Source organism: Pseudopodoces humilis, chromosome 3, assembly GCF_049639895.1.
Source record: "Pseudopodoces humilis isolate 2021_Gansu_Grassland_sample_001 chromosome 3, ASM4963989v1, whole genome shotgun sequence".
NCBI lineage: Eukaryota > Metazoa > Chordata > Aves > Passeriformes > Paridae > Pseudopodoces > Pseudopodoces humilis.
This window is the reverse complement of record NC_142202.1, coordinates 92,096,755-92,117,751: the sequence shown is the minus strand read 5'-3', so window position 1 is coordinate 92,117,751 and position 20,997 is coordinate 92,096,755. Positions and strand designations below refer to the sequence as shown.

At 37.1% G+C, this 20,997-nt stretch overlaps 1 protein-coding gene across 1 annotated transcript in view; it reads right to left on the bottom strand.

Annotated features, from left to right (window-relative positions):
* The window catches only part of CSMD1 (CUB and Sushi multiple domains 1), a 1,065,588-nt gene that overhangs the window by 721,164 nt on the left and 323,427 nt on the right, over nt 1-20,997 (bottom strand). The window contains exon 3 of the mRNA XM_014251392.2: nt 7,143-7,255. Coding sequence (XP_014106867.1) covers nt 7,143-7,255 — 113 coding nt within the window. The remainder of the gene's footprint in view (nt 1-7,142; nt 7,256-20,997) is intronic.

Here is a 20,997-nt window from a genome sequence, read left to right as displayed (position 1 = left end):
CAACACCGACTTTCCACTTCTGTTTTCCATGCAGAGTATGCTGCTCTGTTATAGCACTGGCACTTCACAGTAGCAGAGGACCAACTCCTTAATATTTCTCTCTAATAAGTTCATTTTTATCAAAATATTTTCCTTTTAGGTTTGTGATCTCAAATAGTAGCAGGAGGAAGAATTTTGTGGAGGGAGGTTACAAGTCCACTAAATCATTGCAAGGTATGAACCACCAACACTGTGTTTGTTACTGATTCACTGACCAAGGACAAAGATCACAGTAGCTCTTACATGGATCAGTAAGTCACCAGAAGCACGGAATAATCCCTTGCAGAGTCAGAGGCAGACAAAAAGACAGTTCCAAGAACTCATCTTAAAACATGTAATTCCTTTTGCAAGGGCTATCAGCCAGAGGAAGGATGTCTTTCCCTCATTTAGGATCAAACTGGAAAGACTGAGCCTGTGTGAAAGCTGGAAAGCAGAACACAGCTGACATAGCTTACATATTGACTGACATAATGGCCATGACATAAGGTAAAAGTTATTCTTCATTGAAGTACAAAATCCAGGGGTTTATAAAGAGACCTACACCATATAATTTAATTTTTCAGACAATTTAAGTAGTTGGGTGTATTCCCTCACAATTTTCAGTACAGTGCCTTTTTTTCTAGGAAAGAATTTCCTAGAACTTCTTATTAGGAAATTTCTGCCCTTGGACATTTTAAGGAAATAGAATTCAAGATTTCTGACTCCTGGTCCTTTGAATATTGCTGAAATGTGACATTTAAGTGAAAGAAATTTCGCTTCTCTAACTCATTCATACACTTCAGAACACAGCAGAATATTTTACCCATCTCTCCTCACAAACACAGCAATTAATTTTTCAGGAATTTTCTGAATATATGAAGAATTTAAAAAAACTTTCTCTAGCTGATATTGTTAAAACCCCTTTGACATGTATAATCATTGATATTCTAGATTAGGTAGCTGAGGTCTTACAGAACAGGTTCACACCCCTGCTAGACCTCTACTGCCCTGAGATTTTGTTGCTACTAATTCTGGCATGGTGTGATCCACGAAATATTAGGGGGCTTTTTAAACTGCATTAAGATTTCTTTCCTGTACGTCATCAATAGCAGTCAGTCATATGATATCATTATAAAAAGATGCTATTTTAAAGAAAATTTTCTAAAGAAAGAAAAAACCCCACATTTTCCTTTGTAATGACTGCAGTTGACAAAGGAAATCTATACACAAATTCATCTCAGAAAACAATCACTTCTACTCCAGAGACGCACAATTACAAATTTCAGCCTTAAAATAAAAGTGCTTTTTCAGTCTCTACTTTCACTATTTAAAGTTTTTGATTGATTTCATTGTGTGCATATACAAGCATATATTGATAAAATGTTCAACAAAAATCTCAGTTTGAAAAAAATAGGCTACCAAAATAGCAAGAGGTATTTAATTAAAAATAGAAATATATCTTATGGCAAATTACACTAACAGAAAAAAACTGTCAATATTACAACAGCAGCAGCTTTTACCACAGCACTAATGTTAGTTAAGTTTTCTTACCAATGAAAAGCTAAGAAAAAGGCAGTTTGTGCCTTTAATATTTAAAAAGATTAAACTTACAGAATTTACACTTCTTTTTCCAAAAAACACAGCAGAATAAAAAATACTTACAGGTTTGGGAGTGACAAACTTAATACTTCCCAAAACCCACATAAGAGAATATAAAATGAACTGCCCAACTCTTGATTTCATCGTTAGATACTCATTAAAATCTTTTAAAGCTTTTCAGAGCTGGATATATTAATCCACTGATGTTCACAAGTCATTCACTTGAAGTTTCACATCACTGGAACAATCAAAATTATTCCAATAACTGAATCTGTTGATGGAAGGGTTCCCTGCCCATGGTGGTGGTGGGGTTTTGAGATAGATGATTTTTACAGTTTCTTCCAATCTTCTATGATTCTATGAAAATTAAATATTGTCTAATAGATAAAAGAGCACCCATGACTAAACCACAGAGATTAGCTGGCAATGGTTGAAGATTCAGGAGACTACTCATCTCACACTGAATAGCAGGGAATCATTATGCATACAAGTTGCATAAAGTTGGTATTTTCTTGCCAATTTAGCTTCCTACTGTGAATTTGAAATATTTGCCTCAAATTATTCATTGGATTATTCATCCATGTTCAGAGAGCAACTACTCTCATCATTGTATCACAGTTTGTTGGAAGAACTACACAGCCACTAACCACACTCATGGACAACAAGCACTTCAAGCACTGACCAAATGACAAGCAAACTTTTACTCTTAAAATTTAGTGCAGAAAAGGTACTTTGGTACTTGAGGCAGGGAAACAAGCAAAACCCAAAAAACATCAGCTTGATCCAGAGGCCCATTATCTTCACTGGGGTCCATGCTGACTGGAAAAAATCACAGTGTCAGGAAAATTACCTTAACAAACTCACAGAATCGTACTAAGTTGGTTGGGGAATTTTTACAAATTTTTTGTTTATTTTATATAGCCAAAAAGTATTGAATCATAGAAAAAAAAAACCAACCAAACACAGCAACATCAAAAATCAAACCAACCAACCAACCAAACAAACAAACAAAAAAAAAACAAAAAAAACCACCACAAAATAAAAAACAACCAAAACAAAACATTCCCCCACTACATAACAGATAGTCAGGAAGAACAAGACTTGCAAGAGGTGAAAAAACAAGAAAATTTCTTCAAAGGCTATACACCATGGAAGTGCATCACTGCTTTCTGCTGTTGATGTCAAAAGGGATTTGAAAAGAAGCTTTGCGAAGGTTCATAAGGGAGAATGAGGTGACTGACAGTATAAATGTTAATGCTGGGTGTGAGCAGAAAGCTTTGAGAAATCAGAGAACAAAAGAAAAAAGGAAATATGGCCTGAGGGCAAGTAGAATAGAAGGACTTTCTTCCTGAGCTCCTTCTGTGGCAAGGAATAGCCGCTGCTGTAGAACAGAGGTCAAGGAAAGCTATGAATAAACACCAAGCCCAGTACATCTGGCCTGTTGTTTAAACACTGTCCGCCAATTCTACACTACAAAAATGTGTTTAGAAACAACAGAAACAACTACATATATCCACACCCCAAAAAAAAAGCTGAAGCAAAAACAAAAAAAAAATGAAACAAAACAAAAGAAAAAACACTAAACCAAGATTAAAAAAAAATAATTTAAAAAAAACAACAAAAAAATACAAAACCCACCCAAAACCAAACAAAAAAAAACAAACTTAAAATGGACCAAGGATTGCTAACCTTAGAAGGCATCTTAATGTTTAGTAGCAGACATTAGTATATCCAAATATAAGCTAAACCCCATGATGTTTCATTTTATGTAGATGACTAGGAACACACTGCAAAATGAGTTTTGTACTTTCACTAAATTTTTTCCCCTTGACAGCTGTTTTCCCTGAATGGCAGGCCATGATACTTTAATAGAAGACCATCAAATTATAAATATGCATAACGGTTCTAATACTGTAATTTAAAGAGAATTAGTCTATTGCCAAACATAAGCATAAGTTTTCTGTATGGAAGGAATACTTCTGACTTTCCAAAGAAAACTACTACAATGATAAAGCAATGCTGATTTTTTTAATTCTGTATGTAGCCCTCAAAGCACCATTTCAAAAAATGGCTTGTTAACTTCATCTTAGAAAAGTAGGAATTAAACTGATTTTACCAGGGAATTAAACAAAATCTCACAAATCCAAGTACTTTGTCTTCTCCTTCTGCAGTCCCTGCAAAGCCTAAACATATTTCCTATGATGTAAACTACTGCAGTTATAGAAAACAACCACATATTACAAAAAAGGAGCTATCCCTCAATTCTCCAATTCCATTGCTAAAAAATTATGTTTATATATGAAAGAGTGATTGTAATGGTCAATAAATCATTTAATGTTTTAAGCTGCCTAATTTTATAAACTGAACTTACTACTTCTGAAGTTCGTAATTCTTTTCACTGGTATAATTATATGTTTGAAACTTCCACAGATAATTTTATTTCTAGAAAATAAGAACAATTCAGGTTTCCACCAGTAACATAACTTAGAGAGCTGATGAGATCACTGAGGAAAATTAAAGTATTATTAGTTAAAAATATTAGAGAATCTCAGAATCACACATAGAAATCTGGTGAAGGAATGATTCCGTGAAGAAACCTACATTTCAGCCTAAGAATTTGGTAACTGCCCAAATACAGTGTCTTGTTAAACTCTCTGGTCTACTGCCACAAAGATCTGATTGAGTTAATGTTAATATCCACATGGTATATGGGTGACAGCAGGTTAAGTTACATAAATACTACCAATCTTCAAGGGCATACAGTGCCATAATGTGGTTCATTCTTATTTCTCCATTTTCAAAGCACAAAGGATCAAGTTATGTCATTGCTGCACAGGAACTGAGGTCATAAATGAAGAATATACTAAGCAAAATGCAGAGATCAGAATCTTAGCCCAGAGATGGGGATGTAATGTTCTCTCTCTGACAGGGATACCAAGTATGGGTATAACTTCAGAAGCCATTCCATCCCCACTGAAGTGGTTTGCTTGCCTTGTTTCCTGGTTTAGTGCCCAACTGAGTTTTTCAAACTCTGCATCCTGAGCCCATAATATCCCAGACTCTCAGCTGGCAGCAGCATTCAGTAGCACTTCAATGCTTCCCTTGCTTCCAACTGAACAGTAATTCTCTTACTCAAGAGAAGAATGAAAGAGCTGGCCAAAACCATGGATAGCCATATAGTTCAGGAAGGCAAACTAGCTGGGGATGGGTAGCGGGCAGAGTGATTATAAAGGGTTTTACTGACTGGTAATATCTGGTCTGTATTCCCCTGTCCTAGGGGAACTGAACCCCTGTCTTAAAATCACATATGACACAGAAGCCAGAAGTTGTCATTATTAAAAACAGGTGTTCTAGGGAGCAGTTATGCAAGTTATTAAACTGTGGCTAAATCAGCTAGCCATTGCAGCAGAAATCACTCCAAGACTTCATAAAAAATCACCTAACCCTTCACTGCTACAATTCCTTCTAGAACCATCGGTACCCACTGCATGTCTCTACACTGAAATGCCGTCACTTGAGTGACATTCACCACTTTTTCCAGAGCTGGATGTCACATTATGAAGTCAATTTAAAGTTCACTGACAATGCCAGGTTTACAGCCGTAAATCTGAAAGGGGGCAGTGTTGTTTAACCAGAAAGTGGTGCTGTCTGTCACTGTTAATTACAGCTCTTCCTGCTGGGGTTTTTACAAGAAAGTAGGCCAGCAGGAAGTGTCATTATATTACAGCCTGTGGCTCCATGCATGTGTTCCTAAGCTGACAGTCAAGAGATGTCCTTTTGCCTTTTTCGCTGTGCTTTTCAATATGAAAAACAAACTGCTCAGATTGCATAAAAGGATGAAATATGCTATTGCATGCATCTCATAGAAGAGAATAATAGAGGTGCATAGAAAGCAGCTTCCTATTGAGGCAACAAAAACAGTTCCTAGTGTGTTCATGATTTCTGATTTTCAATTTACCTATTAAAGCTTATAAAGGCTATGCCAATGATAGTTAGTCATTTCTCACAGTCCCCATATTAGTTAAAATCCAAGAGACTAATTACCTGACTTACCAGGTGATAAGGCTTTGAGGTAAAAAAGGAAGGGGGAGTAGCTACTAAGGAGAGACATACTGTGAGCTACCAACTCAAAGAGAAAAGCTCGAGACAAAAAAGTTTGAGCTACTCATGACACCTCTTATGCCCCTGTTTTTCGCATCTATGTAATCCCCACAATATGCATATTGAATTCAAGAGACTTTAAAACACACTATAATTTCACTATAACTAAAACACACTATAATTACTGAGATATGAAAGAAAGATACATATCAATATGGAGTAGACGTTGTCACTGTCAATAAAGGGAGGTAAAGTTTCAACAGTCCTAGAAAAATATGATCAAAGCACACCAAGCATTTGAAGGTACCTGTGGTCTCTAAGACACAGTGATTTCCTCTAAAGTGGTGACCAATGTAATGAATTTACTCACTTGCCATCAAACCATACTACTTTCTAGATTCAGTTCAACTGCATCAATAAAAACATTTCAGGCACTTAACTGATTGTAGGCAAATTTTTCAGAATAAACACTATCAGTCAAGGATTAGATCTATGAAACCACAGAAAAAAATCACTTGGAGTTTGAGAAGTAATCTGAAAATGAACCTTCTATAACTTTAAGTATTAGAAGCCCTGCATTTTCCATGAATAAAAAAAAAAAAACAGTAAAAAAATCCAAACCCCAAAACAACCAAGCAACACCACACACTCAGTTTGAAAGAAATCCTGAATTACACCCAAAACACCCTTATAATTCAACAAAGAAGTGACTTAATATCACTGTACCTATTAACTTTCCCCATCAAAGGCTGCAGTTTTCATAAAACCATTTAATACCAGTAATTATTTATTAATTATTACCAGTAATACTTTAAGCTATACAAAAAGTATTATTCCAGTTTAATGAGCACAATCCTTGGTAGACACAAGAAATACTTGTCCTTATTTCTAACAAAAATTGAGTCATCACTGCAGTCTAACACCTTCTACAGAGTAAGTTTCAACTGTTATTTTTGTCTATAATTTTATATATACATATATTTTTGTTGTCATCTTTTTAATTTTCCACAACAACAAGATTAGTGATTCATTTTTGAGACCAGTTAGGATCTGTATCTCCTCTCATTTTTATCATTACACCCCTGAAGTTAGATATTGCCTAAAGATGCTTCAAAAAAAATAATTTAGGAAATAATAAGAAAACCATTTAGATGAATCCATTTCTGAATACAGCTTTGGAGGCCTGACAAATTTCATTAAAAAAAATAAAAATCAATCAAAAATTGCAGTACCAGTGTAAATTAAATTTAAAATTCAAAATTATGGCTGTGATAAAGTAGCATTTTAAATGTGCTACAAAATAAACACCACAGTTAATGCTGTACCAGCCAATTACTCAGATCCCAAGCAGAACTGAAACATCACATTTCAACATGAAAAACATGTATTAAGTACAGTGAACTCCCAGTAAGAAGAGTTCTTACCTTCATAGATAGCTTTGAAGCCTTGGGCACTGACAGCAAAATCTGTGGTGAAACAGAGGGTGAGGATAGATCCTGTGCTCACAATAGATGATGGAAGCTGAAATCCAGATAACCTGTGCAATAAAATGGCACAAATTACTAACATTTTTTTATAATAAAGCCCATCAGTAGATGTGATGAACATTAAGATAAACATCACGTTTTTACATCTGAACTGCAAGCACATTATGGGCATGCATCTCTAAACATTCACTACAAAATTTCAAACATGTCCTTGACCTTTAAAACTCTCTTATGTTCACACATCTACGCACTCTCCAGAAAACCATGAAAGAAAGACCTGTTTATACCTACTAAAGACAATTTTTTTTGTGTGTTAGGACTCATTTTAAGATGAAGACAGGTAAATTTAGGGCACCTAGAAGTAGATACTCAGGCCCTGACTCACTCAGAGATACTTCCTACAGTTTGACGTAGCTTAGACTATCCTGTCTATCCTCCAGGTGTTGCTTCAGAAAAACCATGGATGTCCTTTGTTCAGTGTTATAAACATTAACTGACTAGAAAACAAACAAAACCAGCATATTCCCATTTAATAGCTTCAAAAAAAATTTACCTTGTATTTCCCCTCTTACTAATAGACTTACCTTTACATATAAAATGGAATTTTTTATAAGCTATAATTACAGTGCAATATTGTTTATAAGATAATTTCCCAAAATCAGGGTATTTTTGAGGGTAAAATTGATTGAAGAAAAATGTTTAGGTCCTTTACTGAAACATCACTAAACACAATTTTTTGGACCTGGCTGATAATAGTGAGTTGTTTTTTTAATGATTAATTTCTCATAAGCAGGATATAAGACACCATCACTGTCCCACAAAAACAAATCTATACTGGTAGTTTAGCTAATCACTAGTTAATTTCTGTATTATGAAATAGGGATATAAGATTGAGTATGTATAGGATAACCCTGCCAGAAAACCTGCTTTTGTTCAAATTTCACCTTGAAAGAGCCTCTTAGACATTGAAACAGATTATTAAAAAGATAGAAATAAACAAAAAGCCCACCAAAAAAAGACATTTTTTAAGCTCTAGGGGGTTAAGAAAATCCGTGTCTTTAAAAAAAAATAGCCAAGCAAAAAAAAAAAAAAAACCAAACAACTTGCCCTTGAAATTTATGGTACAATTAAGTTATAATTCATTAATTGGCATCCAGAATTACAAAAGATAAATAACTGTAAACAAAACACTAGTAGATCAGTATCATTGAACTAGATGTTCTTTGCAAAATTAGGTTTATTAAAGACCACTTTCATATACAAAAACACATAAGAGGAACTCCATGCCTCAATTACACCAGTCAGGTGGTTCCCCATCTCTTGCCAATTTTGAGCTTTGGAAAGCAAAGAGAAGAGTCAGAGATCAAAGCAAGAAGAGCTTTAAATACAGATAAAGGCATACAGTCAAGGCAATACAAGTCAGAAAAAAGCTTTCTGAAATTTCTTCCTTTCATTTTAAGCAACATTGTCTCCCATGTGGTAATTAGCTGTTTGCTCTAATCTTTTTACCTGCTGTGTACTTGTCAACCTAATATTCCTATTCTTTTCCACCTCATTTACTCCAGTTCCAGAAATAACCAGGTTGATTTTCCCCCCAGTCTTCAAACTGCAGAACTACCATAAGGCTTGCCACAGCTTATGTTCATGCTTTTGTATGTTCTCTCACCTTCTCCAGACATTGTAATTTTTATGAAAATGTGCCTCTTGTTCTATTTAATAAATAAGAGTGGTTATCTCTTCTGCCCTACATCTGGAGTGTACTCTCTGACAGTTCATTATTAATTTAGGAATGTATTTTCTAATCTTATATGTCTCTCTCTTCTTTGAGAAGTGATTCAAAGAGTTCTTGTTTTAAGGGATGGGCTTGGGGTTTTTTTCGATAGCACTATAGTATTTTCTGCATCTAACATTTCTTGCTAAATTACAGGAAACTAGCATGCAATGTAGAGGAAGAAAGGAAAATCAGCTTGAGTCAGAAGCAGCTAGCCTCAACACTTCACATTACAGGGGAGAACCAAAAAAAGACCCCACAATAAAAAGACCAAAAAAAGTTATATCAGTGCACAGCTTTTTCTCCCTCATTCATGTTTTCTCCATTTGGTCTGAATTTGGTTCATACAAATGAACTTATCTGAGCTATGAGTGGACATCTTGAGTTCTTGGTATGATTTCTACACCAACCCACTTTGATTCTGAGTGTCACTCCTACAATATGGATTCTTAGGAGCCAAATAATTTTTTTTCTATAGCATCCTCCTTGAAATACCAGAAGATCATTTTTTAAGCTGGCATTGTACTTTGCAATAAACAAAGACAAATACATTATTTTATGCCCTAAGTCAATGCACTGAAAGATTTTGCAGACTTACAATTCTGAGAGACTGGAATGTTAATGGTTAATGACTTAAAACATTCTTGCCATTTGTGGAGGAGGCATCAGGTTTGCACACCCACACACCCAAGGGGGACAAGAAGAGTTATATGTGTGCTGAGTTTTGAGACAGATAAGGCAGAAGGCAGGCAGGTAAGGCAGAAGGCAGGTAAGAAGCAGACCCTGCAGAGGAAGGGTAGTGCTCTTTACTATTAATGTCCTTCTGTTTCACAACTGACTCAGTTCTAAAACTTCCTCCCATCTACCTTCCCTGAGGAAGGCATTGGACAATTCCATTCACAGAGGATGTCTGTATGTTGGCCTGAAGGTATTCGCCCCTTCTGATGGGGCATAACTGGCTCAACCATGCTGACATGAGAGGCAATGTCTTGAAAGTTGTCATAAACCAGTGACTCCAGAAGCATGCCTAGACTCAGTTCTGGGGGCTTCCACCAGAGGACTCTGCAAAACCCATGAAGTTGCAATAATGTAAAATGCCCATCCCCAGGGGTGGTGCCTGGGTCTTCCACCTAAAGCTGAAATTAAGTTAACCCACTGAGCTGGTGCTTCATGGGCTTCCCCCAGCTGGAACAGACCAAGATGGCAACTATGATTCTGACCAAGAGATGGATAATCAAGTCTCATTGCTGGATCCATGGGCGGTTCTATCTTTCTACTCTCATCCTCTCATTTTCTCTTTCTTTTCTGTATACATTTTCAAAATGTTCATTTTATGCTTTTACACTGCTGTATTCCTGAAGTTAATAACAATCAAAAAGGCTACATACCAGCTTTCCTTTGCAATGCAATTGTTCTAAAATAAACCCTACACATATAAACACCAGTCACTCAGTTTTGCTTAACCCTAACCTCCCCCAAGGTTTCTATTACTAAGAAACTGGGTCACCCTCATCTTCTGGGGTGGGTTGTAACTATAAGAAAAGGCAAATATGTGAGGAAACTTCAAGTACATCAACTTGAAATGTATTTTATCAAGATCTTTATATTGTTTTATCTTTGTTTTTTATTTGTTATCTTATTTTCTGTAAGAAAAAAATGCTTACAGAAAAGTCTTTAATAGAAAAATTTGCCAGACTACCTCTATGTGCCTCTACGTCTTGCCTGCCTGTCCACTCCTAGCCAGCTGCAGTGCAGGTAAAAGGGCAGGAGCGGCAGGAGTGGCAGCTTCCCCTTCCCGGCACCTCGCATGGAGAGAGGCGTTAAGTAGCACCAGTGTCACAGCAGCCACTGCTGCCCAGACAATGGTGGTGCGCAGTGGAAATATAACGAGTGATTCCCCAATGCAGAGCTTAGACAAGATCGACTTCTCGGCTCTCCAATACTTTGCAAAAATCTTTAAATTAGTGAAACTTAATAAAAATGGTACCTACAGGCAGCAGCTTTTCTTCTAGTCAGAGAAGGAAGTGAAGACACGTGAGGGAAAACAATACCAAGCAACACTTCGGCAACACCAAGGTCAGTGGAAAAAAAGGAGGGGGACAATCTGCTTCAATCATAGAGCCAAGATTCTTCTGCAAGCCATGGTGAGGATTATGGTAAAACAAACTGTTCCCTTGTAACTCATGATGCTTACAGGGAATGAAGAAATCCACTTGCAGCCCCTAGGAAGAGTGTTCACGCCAGAGGGGGTGGATGTCAGAGAAAGCTGTGGTGTAGAGAGAGACCTGAATAGAGAGAGAGAGGGCCCCTGCTTCCAGAGATTAAGAGAGCACCCTTGTTTCCAAACTAGAGCAGCCTATCCTTAAAAGACTGCACCCCATGGATGAGTGACATATACCACAACAGTTCTGGGATGACAGTTTGACCATGGTGGGGACCACACAGCATAATAGAAAACCAAGGTATAAAAGAAAAAGGACTTCTCTTCCTTGGGGAGCAGAAGGTAGTGACTGATGAACTGACAAAAACCCCCACACCCTGTCTCCCTGTCAGTGGGAAGGAGGGAGGGGTTGGAAGGGAAAAATGTGTTTTAAAGGTTTATTTTTTTTTCTCATTATCCTCCTCTGACTCTGTTAATAATAAATTTACTTTTTATCTTTAAATTTGAACCTGTCTTGCCCTTAGAGTGTTTTTTCTCCCAATCCTTATCTCAACCCATGTGCCCTTTGTTAATTTTTTCCCTTTCCTCTGCCCAACTGTAGCAGAAGAGGGTAAGCAAATGACTTCCATGGGTGTATGGAGTTTGGCCAGTGTCACACTGCAGCACTCACTAACCCTCAGCAACAGGATGGGAGGAGAAAATAAGTCAGAAATGTTCCTGGGTCAGGATACCCAGGAAGGAGATTAATTACCAATTATTGTCATGAGCCAAATAGATTTGACTTGGGGAAAATTAGTTTATTTTTTTACCAATTAAAATATGTTTGGACTCTGAAAAACAAAGATAGATTAATCAGAACCCTTTCTTCTCAGGCTGAACTTCATTCCTTCCTTCCCAACTCCTCCACCTCTTCCCTTAGCCAGTGCAGGAAATGGGGGCTGGGGCTCATCCACAGCTGCTCTGCAGCTTCTGCCACCTCACACTTTTACCTTGCTCCAACATGGGCTTTCCACAGGCTGTGGTTTCTTCAGGAATCATCCTCCTTTTGATCCACCATGGCCTTTTCCATGGGCCGCAGGGGAATCTCTGCTCCAGTGCCTGTGGCACCTCCTCCCCCTCCTCCGCTCACTTTGGCAGTCTCACAGCTGTTTCTCTCACTTGTTTTTCCCCTCTCTTTCTCTGTGGTGTTTTCTCTCTGTTCTTACATGTGTTTCCTGAGGTGCCCCTACCCTGGCCATGGCTCAGACACACCCTGCAGTGGGCAGCCGGAACCAGCTGGAACCGGCTGTGTCTGGCTGGAACCAGCTGGAACCAGCTGTGTCTGGCTGGAACCAGCTGGAACCGGCTGTGTCTGGCTGGAACCAGCTGGAACCGGCTGTGTCTGGCTGGAACCAGCTGTGTCTGGCTGGAACCAGCTGTGTCTGGCTGGAACCAGCTGGAACCAGCTGTATCCAGCTGAGGCAGCCCAGGCTTCCCCTCACAGAGCCGCTGTAGCCCTTGTTGGGAGCCTGGGCCCACATCCTGTACAGCCTTTATCATACAAGCAGAGAGCACTTCAGTACAGCTCAATTTATGAATTAAAAAGTCAAATTATTAATATGTTATCATACTAATTAGTGGTTAGAATCAGTTTAAACTACCTGAATATCTGGACAGAAGAGATGCTACAGTAGTTATTTGCAAGGCGGTGGTAACTCCAATTATTCCACAGAAAACAGCAGCAGTGCTATGACAGCACATTTACAGGACACATAGCCATAACATGACCTTTTACAAAGCCACTTGCTGTCAGCAATAAGAAGAGTTACCCACAGGGTAAGACACCAAATGGTACTTAAAGCCAAAAGATTAGCACATCCATTCCAAAAAAACAGGTTTTGCCTGCCATGTGTGGAATCACAGAAGCCTTATCTTAATAATTTACATCCATTCTGTTGCCTAAAGGAAGTGAAGATTTAAAACCTGAGACAGCATCTCATACATAAAGGTAGCAGAAGAAGCTACTATAAGATTAGTGCAAGATCCATAATTTTTAATTGATTTTCTATCACAGAAGATAAAGACATATTTAATTTATATTTAGTCCCACTGCCCCCAGCCTCAACTTTTTTCTTTAAGTCACAGAAAAAGGGAAGATAAAGGGAGAAAATTGTTCAAGCTTAACTAAAAATAAATTGCAGAAATTATAACAGTAATATTTTGCTAGTAGAGGAAGGTTCCTTATTATCCAAACTCACCAAGTTCATTAAATAAGCAGGAATAAGATACAAGCTGAATGCTGTTGATGTATTTGGCCTTGGGGAGAAGCAGTCGTTCTCTCTAGGTGCCACCAAAGAGCCATGGCAGCAAAGGTCCGTGTCTGCTGTGGCAAGCCCTGATGGTGCACAGCAGCCTGTGACTGCAGTCCTGTGAGTCCCTAAGGGAGCAGGAACACACGACATGACCTGGCCAACACAGAACCAGCACACAGCCAGGGGGAACTGAAGAGAAAGAAGCTCCCAGGCACAGGAGGTGTGCCAGGGGCTTCCAGGGTGTGCAGCTGCTGGCAAAGGCAAGGCTGCCAGAAGTCTTCAGGGGCTCCAGCCTGGTGGGACTATGTGGGGACAGAGAAATTCCCAGAGCACTGGCTGCTTGTGGATGGGGCTAGTGAGGTTGTTACTCGTGCAGAGAAGGACTTGCCTAATGGGAAACCACATCATCTCTCCACAGCTGCAGGCACCAACAGGGAAAACAGCCAGTTCATGTCTCAAGTGCCCAGCACTCACTAAAACTGGTGACTGCTGTATAAATGAACCAGTGGGTTGCTGCACTGTGCTACAGCCATGCAGAAGTGCCTTCTATTTTCTTACTATTTCTACCTACTGTACACAGAATGCAGCCACAGAAACCATTTCATATGTCTCTGTGTTAAATGGCATGGAAAGAAAACATCAGCTAATATTTGATAAAACTGGACAAAAAAAGCAATGCTGTGGAGTGCCAAAAATCAAAGTGATATCATAAACCATTACTGCCAGAGGACTAAAACAAATGTTTTTTAAAGAAGTAAGTTATTTCACTTGCTATAAAGCTCATGACTTTTTATGTTTGAGAAAAAAAACAGCTGAAACTTTTAAGTAAAGTGATGTATTCCAAGTTACTTTTCTACATAACCAGAAACTGGGTCAGGAAAACAAAGATCTTTCAGGGATTTTGTCACCCATGCCTTCTCAAACGGTTCATTTGACAAACTACAACAAACAATTTCTTGTTTAAGAAATATTCTTAGAAAACATTTGCACTAGTTATTTTAAGTTTCATTATGTGAGTTATGTCTGTTCACTCTTACATGTAGATGTCACATCAGTCATCTTTTTGGAAAGTATGTCCTATTAATCCACACGATTATAGGTATCTGTTATTTTTTATAACTTTGCTTGTGAAGCAAGCTTGCATTTCCTGCATCAGAAGGCTTTAGAGAGAGATCCACATCAGACTGGGAACAATGTTACAACCACCAACCATTTTTTCAATATTAGAATAAATGACAATGAATTATATTTGAAACTTTGTTTTACAAATCCATTATAGAACATCCATAATGGCATAAATTATATTCTTGCTCCCACTTGTGAGTTGGTTGGAAATGAAAAATGTACAGGACCCTTCAAGTGGAAAAAAAGACCCAAAAAACCAAACAATCAGAACTACAAAAAAAAAAACAAAACAAACAAAACACCCCAAAACCAAAGAAACAAACTAGAACTCACAAACCCTCAAAACCCTATCAAAGGAAAACAAATTGTATTTTACGCCTCTACTAAATGAAATTTAGACAGGGGGAAAGTCTGTGAAGAGGACTCTTCATAGGCCAGGTACTAATAACTGAAAGTTCACCCACATTTCCACTTCTGTAGCTTTTATAGGCTCACTTTATATTAGAGTATTCTGGCACCTCCACAAAATACAGTGGCACGAAGCCAGTGTAAATGGAATGATAACGAGTGACTTAGAAGCCTCCAACATGCAAGAAATGCCTGAAGGGAGGAACTATATCAATTTCTGCAGTGTTCTTTTAAAGTTTTTACAAATTGGATTGCAGTAGTACTGCCAGCTGAAAAAATCCCCTACTCCAGCCTTTTTTGGTGGTTCCACTGTAGGGAAAGGTTTCAAGGCAAAAGAAAATATGCTAGCAAATATTTGAATATATAAAAACAGTATGTTTGTCTTTAGCAGCAATAGGGAGATATCTAAAAAAATACGTTACCATCCAAATATATGTTCAGTGTTTCCTCTGTAAGGAAGACTAAACATTTGTGCCCAGAACTTTACTGTAGAAATGTGGGAAGCTGCAAATATGTCTTAAGATACAGAGGAAAATTTGGAATATCAACATGGCTTTGCAGATTTTCATTATCTGTTTTGCCCAGGCTGGGTGATCTGGCTTTTTTTTTATTGCTCAATACAAAATACATGCTAATGATTGAAATCTTAATAAAAATAATGAAGAACATTCAGATCACAGTTCACTAATGCAAATTATTTTGATCATTTACTTGATTCAATCATGTCCTTGAAAGGGGCTTGTAAGAAAGGTGGGGACAGACTTTCAAATAAGGCCCATTGCAATGGGCAAGGGGTTATGGTTTTTAACTTAAAGAAGGTAGATTTACACGAGATACAAGGAAGAAGTTTTTTATTTTGAGGGTAGTGAAACATGGGAAGAGTTGCCCAGAGAGGTGATGGCTCATCCCTGAAAACATGAAAACATTCAAGTTCAGGTTGGATAGAATCTGAGCAACTTGATAGAGTTGAAGATGTCAAGGCTCATGCAGGGGGCATTGGACAAGATGACCTTTAAAGCTCCCTTCCAACCCAAAACATTCTGTATTTCTATGACTCTAGGAATTCAAGTACCTTGCAACTTGTAGACAGATCCAGAGTTAGGGGAATAAGATGGATTTATTTAAATAGCTTAAATCAAAATTAAGTTAAAATAATGCACAATTTTCTTATTTTGAGCAATACATTTTGATAAAACAAACTTAGGCAATGTTCAGATCACTTGGGATTCTATTCAAAATGTTTCTTATAGCTATAAGACAAAAAATTATAGCTAAGGAAGAACAACTGATGAAGTTCCAACCGAAAAGTTATTGGAGCAATCAAGTGACACCTTTCCATTGCTTTCTGTGTCTTTCCAAACTATGTGTCTGTTCAGTTTAAAGAATCTTCTCAGAGTGTTTTTATATGTTATACATATCATAAATATGTTCCTCTGAGACTTTTCACTCGATAAAATAATGTATCCTGTTTCAGAACTGAAGAAAGGATTTCCTTCACTGTTACATCATTATGACTTTGTTTTTTCTGCCTGAAGTTAATTGCTCTGACAACTTTATTTTAAAGGGGTCAGGCTTGGTAAATTTTAGACTATCTGCATAAAGCTCACTATATCAACATTCTGCTCTTACGTTTTTACTCCCAAGAGCTATGACATTCTTCTTTTCTATGCAAACCTTTGAAGTCTGTCTATTATTTCTACCCATCATACTCAAAGATTAGTACAGTATGTATCATTTATTACTTGAATGCCTCCTGTCAAAACTGCTGCTTGGTTTGTTTGTCCTTTATAAGAAAGAAATCTAGTGGGTATTTCAATGAGTCATAAAGTTCATTTTATCTAAATTTAACTTTAAAACAAAAACAACCTATTTTGAAGCTAACTAGTTTTGATAGTTACAAGTGGCACTTAAAAGAAGCTGTTGCTGCTACTAATATGAAATAATAATCAGTTCTGGAAGCTTTGGGCTAACTCTACACTTATTGTATTAAGCATCATATATTTTTATTTTTCTTCGTTATGTCACTTCTCATCTCCTTTGGACATACTTTTACAGTATTCAAAACCTTCAGGAAGATAAGTCATCTGTGTAGTTCAGTGCTTAAATTTAAACATAATTCCTATGTAGAGCATGAGTTGGCTGTAAAAGATGAGGGGGAGGCACTGCAATACAAGAGCGTCTGACATAGGCAATCAAGACATGGAGACGTGGACTTTCAGCAGTGAATCCATTTAGGGTGTACATAGGTGGGACTGGAAGGAAAAGTGGCACAGCTTCTTTCTTACCCTGTAACAAGGATCACACACCATGATACCAAGATCCATAATCCTTAAGAAAGCTCATGATGCACCTGTGAAAGCTGGAGTTATTAGTATACACTGAAGTCCTTAATTTTGTATCTTTCCTGACTTTTTCACCCATGCTAAAAATATTTATCTTTCACATTTTTAATATCTTTGTTTTTCTACATTAGCATTTGCCATTGTATTTCTTTGGTACAGCAGTTAATGAATCTCAGACTGCCATGACTTTTATAAGCAAGACTCTTTCCTTAACTTTTAGAGCCAAAATCTTAATGTTGAAATGTCAGCTTATTTTCGGAATATTCCTCCCTTGTACATGTTCTATTGCAGTATATGGTGTAGTTTAGTGAAGTGAATTCCTATTTTGATCTACCTCAAGTTGCTAGTATGCATACAGATTTTAATGATTACCTTCAAAGTGCCCTCTCTATAGTATCACCTTACCAGTGTGCCCTCTAATCAGATCTTCAACAAATTCAGAAGTAATGAAGCAGAACAATCTCTTGTTAAATTTCATGGTGAACAAATTTTGGTAGCTTCAGCCTGAAATATCACATTCCAAGAGCGAGTTAGAAATACACCTTAATTGAGAGATATTTCATCTTTCTCTCTGAGCATTTTTTGTGCTTATATTTTGAGTCACCTCGGTAGAGGTTTGCCCTAGGATGCATAATTTGATGCTTGAGCTCCTCCTATCTGAACATTTTATCTTGTTCTCCTGTCCTTTAATCCTTACATATATAATACATCATTTCAGGCCTTATGATCATCGTTGAGATTATCTATAGTAATATAATTTTTAGTTTGGAACAAATTGTTTCTTATGGATGACTTACCCTAACAACTGTGTTCAGGTGAGTCATATTTTGCTAGTTTAAAATTTTCCAAAGAAGTGGTGTGTGCAAAGCTGCAAAGCCGTCTTCTTTTTTTTTTTTTTTTTTTTTTTGTTTCTCATACTTCAAATTTCAGCAAAATTTCCCTTAACGTTTAATAATAATATTTGTGCATTAGCTCCAAGCAATGGGTATTGCACAGTTACCTGAAGCAAGGTTCATATTAGGCAAATTCTGCCATTGAATTTCTGCAGGAAATGTGCAATACCCTGCAGTATCTGTTAGCCTATTACATGTCACTTACTCCTGGAGGGGGTCTAGTGACAGCTGCCTGAAGCTGCAGTTAGCTACTCGTGTGTGTCCAGATGCTGCAGCATCTTAAATCTGGACACAGGTAATAATCTTAGGGGTTTATTTTTAACTCATATTGGATACCACCAGGACACTGAAGTGGTCTGCAGGGGTCTGATATCTGTTTCTACAGGCAGCATTCAGGCTCCACAGAAGTACCTGCAAGAAGAGATGGAGTAGGCAGATATAACATTATTTGATAGGGAGGAAGCCAATGGCAAAAGAAGTACTATTGAAGGAAAGTGCTTTAGTTTAATGTTTTACATCTTAATTTTCAATTTTTCTTATTAATTTGAATAAGAGTTTTAGCCAAACTTATTGCTTAGAATTGTATTTTTATTTGGGTGTATTTATATTGTCACTGGCTCATATTTATGTAGAACAGTTTGTAATTCTTAGCTTTTTCTCATGAAAGTGCTGACTTCTGCAAATTGTTATTTTAATGGGAAAAAATATGTCTGTGGTGAAAGCTTCTCAAGCCTCTGGTGTCCTTTGTGGCTAGAGAAGGGCTTTAATACCAAACCACTGCAGAAGATTTCACATGCCTTTGGAACAGTCTTGGCATTGGATACAGCACTACTTAGGTATTCCCCTGACAAGGTGTTAATATGGAAATTTCTGACCTTTCCAAGTAGTGGGTGGTAGAGAAACAAGAGAAGTATGAAATAGTTAAAAGGTAACTATTATTTGGATGGATGACAGAACAAAAAGCAAGAGAACCAAAATAATCTTAGGGACTAAGAAAACCATAAGGTGTGAGTGAATGCTGCTTATTCAAAAGAGATGAGGAAGAAAAAACCTGTGGCAAGGAATGTTATGTTTTATGGGAATAGAAGGTAGCCTTAGTTAACACAAAGAGAATTTGGCTTACTTGACAAAGATTCTCAGGGAACACAAAGGGAATGTTAGAGATTACTAAGTAGATAACCAGATGAAAGGAATCCGTTTTTTCTGGATTTTTTTGTTAAACTTCCTTTTTATGTTCCGGATTCAATTAAGCTGCATGCAGCAAATGAAGGAATAAGCCTGTATCCAGAATTCAACTCCTGCACTGAATGAACGTCTAAACCAACCTGTTCGTCTAATGTCTATGAAAGAAACCTAGCCAGATTAACCAGCATGACAAAAGTTTGCAATTTTTAAATACCCCTCAAGAAAAACGCTGCCTGGCCTGAGATGAGATGGGGGTGTGAAAGGCAACTGAGAAAACTGCATAAGATTATGGTCAATTCCTTCTGCTAGTGAAACAGAATAAAAAGGCAAATGCCAGACAAGAAGATGGAACATGAACCAACTGTAAATGCTGCCTTTCTTGCCATTTTTCTTAAAACCATCATGATTTACAGAGGCAAGGTTTGCTCAGAGGTTGTCAACGTAAATCCAAGGGTCTCTGTTTCAAACAACCAAACAAAAATGAGACATGAAGTTCCAAATATCAATTCAAAAAGAATGAAAATAGCAAAATAGGAAAGAAGGGGGTATTTAATGAAGTTAGAGGGCATACTTAATATGTTAAGAAAAAAAAAAAAAAGGGAAAAAAAAAAACCCACCAAATTTCTTTGGTGCGGTTTTCAGTTTTTCCTACCACTTTGTACTTTCCATAATACTATACTATGATGAAAAGTTTTGATTTCCCTTCTCTGTTTGTTCTTTTTCTCTTTAGTTATCTGTCATTTATTTTAATGCTGGGAAAAGGGCAGTGGGGGTGGGAGGGTGGTGTGTAATACATTTCCTTACTAGCAGACTCTAGTGATTGCTTTTATTAGTCTGTCATTATTCACCCTCCTTTCCTTAGAAACCTCTATTTGATCACAGAATGAAAGAGGTATGTGGACTAAGTAACCTAATGAAGTTGTTTCAGCTTTATCTGCTACATTTTTATTGGTACTGTTGGCCAAACATGAAACCTATCCTTTATTGATTTCTTGATGGAACTGTGTTATTCAGTACTGCAGATGAGAGAACTTTGATCTTTTAATTTCCGTGTTTGGTAGTATTAAATGTTTCTATGCTATTTGTGTCCTTTGATCTGGGATCTGTCATTCCGTGATGAAACTCCACCTATCAAAATAAGTCACTTTTCCTTCCATGTCAGCATCTATTCTGGAGGTGGCTTTGGTTTTGTTACCATATGAAAAACAAGAACAACTGCTGTGATAATTGAGATTCTCATTGAATATTTTTTGCTATTTATGCAAAATATTATACAGGATATGGAAAACAAAATGAAATATTTTTGCAGGATATGTAAAGCAATTTTAATATGTTCCTTATGGTTGCATTTAATTTTTATCTGCTCCTTCTAGTCTCTTTGGTGACAGATAGAGTATGATTCCTTTCAGGATATATGCATTTGGGATGTATTTTTTCTTTTCTATGAAAATGCTTATAATAAAAAAGGAATCCTCTTATTACTTAAGAATTTGTGGGATGTCATTGTTTTCCCATGGCTGGGGTTTTTAAGACTTCAAGGAATAATGAGTAAAAATTGCACAGTTTTAACTCTCCTACATCCCAGGAGAAAATTCCTGGAAAATTGTCTGTTTTGA